Source organism: Medicago sativa, chromosome 2 (assembly GCF_051527215.1).
Source record: "Medicago sativa cultivar Bolivia chromosome 2, Bolivia_mono, whole genome shotgun sequence".
Taxonomy (NCBI): Eukaryota; Viridiplantae; Streptophyta; class Magnoliopsida; order Fabales; family Fabaceae; genus Medicago; species Medicago sativa.
In genome coordinates this window covers 54,989,715-54,994,800 of record NC_140750.1, presented here as the reverse complement: position 1 = coordinate 54,994,800, position 5,086 = coordinate 54,989,715, and the positions used below count along the sequence as shown (strand labels likewise).

At 33.6% G+C, this 5,086-nt stretch overlaps 1 protein-coding gene across 1 annotated transcript; it reads left to right on the top strand.

Annotated features, from left to right (window-relative positions):
• Positions 1-867: 867 nt before the first annotated feature.
• LOC146949004 (uncharacterized) lies at positions 868-3,011 on the top strand. Its single transcript, XM_085741486.1, has one exon. The coding sequence runs from the start codon at positions 2,275-2,277 to the stop codon at positions 2,932-2,934; it is 660 nt and encodes a 219-aa protein (XP_085597612.1). The 5' UTR covers positions 868-2,274; the 3' UTR covers positions 2,935-3,011.
• The last annotated feature ends 2,075 nt before the right edge of the window (positions 3,012-5,086 follow it).

Genomic DNA, 5,086 nt, shown 5'->3' with positions numbered 1-5,086 from the left:
TTCCTTCAATAACTTAAAGAACTTATTTGAATTATCACCCTCTTCAGATTGTTGAGCATTATGGTTGTTTGTGAATGCTTCAGGATGCCTGTCCTCTATATTTGTATATGCATCATCATCATCATTATCACTATTTGTATGCATTGGAAATGAATCATTAATTAATGCATCTATGTCATGATCAAATTTGTGTTATACTTCAGATGTACATAGAGGGTTAGAAGGGTTATCTTTCTCACCATGAAAGATCCAATGAATATAACCTTTTAGAAATCCATGATTGATTACGTGTTCATAGACATCCATCCGAGAATGTTTGTAGCAATCGACACTTTTTTTGCAGGGGAATTTTTTTCTCCATTTTCGGATGAGTTAGAAAATGCAAAATTGAGAAAACTTAAAACCCCTCTAATATACTCCTCCTTAGTTATAAATTTATTTAATATCCAACTCTTATCCATTGGATAAAATAGGAGAGACTCGAGTCGTGAGCTCTACACCTTATTTATGAGCCAATAAGGCTTATAAAGGTTTAGTAGCTAGCTATTTATAAATTCAACAATATACTTCATGCAAAATTAGTTGCACTACATAATCATACCAAGTATTTTAATATATTTATCCAAAAGGGTCATAGTCCACTTACGGTTTAATGCTAAATTTGTATAAGTGAACAAAGCTGGTTTGTCGTGATCCTCGTAGACTATGTGATAAGTGCTAAAAAGTGTTAATTTCATGTTATATTTTAAGCACTTTTTGTTAATTGTTCTGCAAGTTATTGAAGGAAAAGCCGAGAAATAAGCGTTAAATGCCTTATTACGCTTTACTTATCATTACTATATCCTTTTGTGCAGGAATTTGCCTCAAGACACTGATCAAAGACCAATTTATCATGAAAAAGTGCGAAATGGTAAAAGCTGTCCAGCAAGCTTGAAGAAATGGCGCTAATAGCGTGTTCTACGCTATTAGCGTGTTCAAAGAAGTGTCAAAGTCCAGAGAGATACGCTATTGGTGTATCTGGAGCTTAGAGAAATTTCGCTATTAGCGATTTTGGCGCTATTAGCGTGAGTTAGGCGGTTTGCTCAATTCAAGTGGCCCACTTGCTATTCTTGTTAGATATTATTTAGATATTATGTTAGATATTATTTTAGATATTTTGGGCTTGATATATTATATATATTAGAAGTTCATTAGGGAGATATAATATATAAGTCTTAGGAATATCTCATATTTTTCTCTTAGTTTTTTCTAAGCTTTCATAGATAATATCATAGAGAGAAATAGGGCAAGAGCATATAGAGTGAGAGTGATTTTGGAAGTTGGATCTTATTCCTTTGTTGAGACATCACTAGGAGAATGAATCCTTCCTTTTCAAGCCATCCTTGCAAGGCTTCCATGATGATGTGTAGCTAAATACTCTTTGTTGGGATGAGAGGTACTTGATCTTGCTAAACATGTAATCCTTTTGATTTTGCAAAATATGGTTCTAGCAATTTATATTCAATATTGTTGTTATTCTTGTGTTAATGCTTTCAATGAGATTCAAGATGCTTTGGACACAAACTCTTGAATCTAGAGCTAGAGTAGCAATATATCTTAGGTTAACTTACTTGACATCTTTGTTAATCTTGTGATAATCACCATAATCAAGAGTTAAATGCTTTCGGATATTTAATCAGGCTGGACACGGTCGATTAGGTTATTCAATCGACTTTGTTATCGTTTAAGGGATTTGGACACGGATGTTTAAACGATACCTTAGAGTTAATTATATCACTTTGGACACGAAGGATAGTTTAGAATTGATTGTGATAATATTGGTTATAAAGCTAGAATTCGTATGGATCATTAGGCTACGTGTGGTACTTGATTAAGGAACGCTACTCCTAACAAGTTTCAATCCTTATTAATCTCATCTTTTTACTTTTGCAATTTAGTTACCATAGTTGTAAATTAAACAAACAATCACCCTTTTAACTTAGAATGATATTTGATGTTAATCTATCCGTGATGTCGCACTAATCCCTGTGGAGACGATACAAATACTTATCTTGTTTTTGATGCAAAACTACATTCATCAAAATGGCGCCGTTGCCGGGGATTGGTGTTTAGATATCATAGATAGAACGATTGATTTATCATTTTAAGCTTTTGCACATAATCCGTAAATAGTTTTCTTTACTTAATAGTTGTTACTACTAACCCCTCTTTGATAAACAAAGAAAAGTTTCTTGTTAGTTTTATCCGTTTCAGATTCTCCACATAAAAGAAATCATGGCTGATCATGGTTACATCAACTTTTACACTCCACCCGAGTATGAACCATATCAACAGTATCAACAATATCCTTATGAAGATGAACGGATTTCCAATGTGGAAAATACTTTGAATATCTTCATGCAACAATCCATGATAAACATGCAAAATACCAACCAAAGATTGAGGAATTTATCAATCCAGTTGGAGATGATTCAAGCTCAATTCATGGATAGCCAAGTCAGCATTCAATCCACTTATGGAGAACATGAAAATGATTCAAATATGTTTGAGAAAGATGGAGTGATTGTTGAAGAAGGTGTTGTTGAAAATGAGGAAGTTACAACATTGAAAGAATGTGGTGCACCACACAAAGAAGAACTTCCTCAAGAATGGTCAGATTCTGAAGAGGCCAAAACTGTTGATAATGAAGAAGTGATAGAGGTGGTAGAGAAACAGGAACGGTTACTTGGCAAGGAAGACTTAATGGAAGAAAAGGGGAAGAAAGTGAACAAGGTAGAAATAGACCGGGTCATTGATGAAATTTGCGCCTTGTTCAAATCAAAGTTAAGGAGGACATGGACTCCACATCATCTGTATCTAAAGTTCATGGAATTCCTCCCGAAAAGAAGGAATACAAAGGATGATGTATTGTCCGTCTCATTTTGGCCACCCTAACGAAAAAGGCGTCGAGCTAACGACGTTAAACAAGCGCTTGTTGGGAGGCAACCCAACTTGGTAAGTTCTCTTACTGTTAAAATAACGTGTTAGCAATTTTTAAGTACTTCATTTTGTTTTAATTTGGACATTGTGGAAGTTTCCTCTATATCGCTCTTGCTTAAATCTCAAATCTTAGATGATTGATAATGATTCATAGTTGTGATTAAAGCGCAAAGCCAAGGTACAAGTTTCCAGTTTTTCTAGGTTTTTACTCGAATATGGAATGAGTACTTTGTGTAAATTTCATTTCATTTAGTTCTTCGCAATAATGTGTTTGTTGTGAACCACTTAGTTCTAGCCTAAAAGTGAGGAAACGTCAAGTGTTTGTACATATGCAAGGAGACTGGTATTCATTGTTTAACTCGGTTGTTTTATGTTAAATCCAATAATTGTTTTAAATTGTGTGAAGGCATGGATATGATCAAGGCACATTTTTGTTATTGAGTGAAACATACTTGACCACAAATAGCCTACCTTGTGAGAAGAGCGAGTATTTGCTAACCCACTTGAGCCAAATGAATCAGAGTCATCAATTATGAACTGTCAATTTATAAGCATATTGCTTGTTGAACTTGTCCTTAAATTTCTCAATATCCAGTTCATTTTTGACGCACTTTAAGACTCTGATATGTTTTTAATTGTTGAACCCTAAAACTTCAATGTTTATTTGTCTCTTTTGCCTTAGAGTAAGGGAACATTCAAATAGGGTGTATTTTGATTCAAGTTGGGGAGAGAAGGTAGATGTAAATCTTTTGTCAAGTACAATGGTGTAATTTTATCTTTGATCAAGACAACATGGTGTTGTAAATACAAAAAGAAAAGAAAACAATGTGTACATGAAAAGAAAAAGAAAAAGAGAAAAGAAAGAAAAATCCAAAAATAGAATAAGTTGTCAAGATCAAAGTATATCATTTGTGAACACCAAGGGTTTGTAATAATTGGTAGGGAAGGTTGTGAATTTTAATGGTTGATACAAGGAATGTTCCTCTTTGATAGGCTTTTTGATTTCAATTGCCCCACATATGACATTTCTTTTGTAGCCAAGCCAAGTTATAACCCTCAAAGACCTTTTGATCCATGTTTTTATGCCTTTTGAAATGATATTTGGATGGACACATAACTTAATTGGAATGTTAACTTGATTGCCGGATGTGTGTTCATAATCCTCATTCATTTGATTTCAATTGTTTATCTACTTTCATAGAAGTGTGTTAGGTGTGGTTCGTAAGTAAATATATCATTGTCTTGAAATATTTGACATGAACTTTGTACTTAGGATTCATCTCATATTAGTAGTAGAATTCTAAATTAGTTGGAAACTTAAGCTTGCCCGCGCATTCACTTTTAAATCATTCATCTGAAAGAATTTTCAAAGCCTTTTGTACTTGTGTCTTGTTATTAACTTGTTTGATTTTCAATCTTTTGTTTGAGGACAAACAAAGAGTTAAGTTGGGGAGAGTTTGATAAGTGCTAAAAAGTGTTAATTTCATGTTATATTTTAAGCACTTTTTGTTACTTGTTCTGCAAGTTATTGAAGGAAAAGCCGAGAAATAAGCGTTAAATGCCTTATTACGCTTTACTTATCATTACTCTATCCTTTTGTGCAGGAATTTGCCTCAAGACACTGATAAAAGACCAATTTATCATGAAAAAGTGCGAAATGGTAAAAGCTGTCCAACAAGCTTGAAGAAATGGCGCTAATAGCGTGTTCTACGCTATTAGCGTGTTCAAAGAAGTGTCAAAGTCCAGAGAGATACGCTATTGGTGTATCTGGAGCTTAGAGAAATTTCGCTATTAGCGATTTTGGCGCTATTAGCGTGAGTTAGGCGGTTTGCTCAATTCAAGTGGCCCACTTGCTATTCTTGTTAGATATTATTTAGATATTATGTTAGATATTATTTTAGATATTTTGGGCTTGATATATTATATATATTAGAAGTTCATTAGGGAGATATAATATATAAGTCTTAGGAATATCTCATATTTTTCTCTTAGTTTTTTCTAAGCTTTCATAGATAATATCATAGAGAGAAATAGGGCAAGAGCATATAGAGTGAGAGTGATTTTGGAAGTTGGATCTTATTCCTTTGTTGAGACATCACTAGGAGAA

Coding starts and splice junctions, on each gene's coding strand:
- LOC146949004 (XM_085741486.1), top strand. CDS start 2,275: ATGGCTGATCATGGTTACATCAACTTTTACACTCCACCCGAGTATGAA.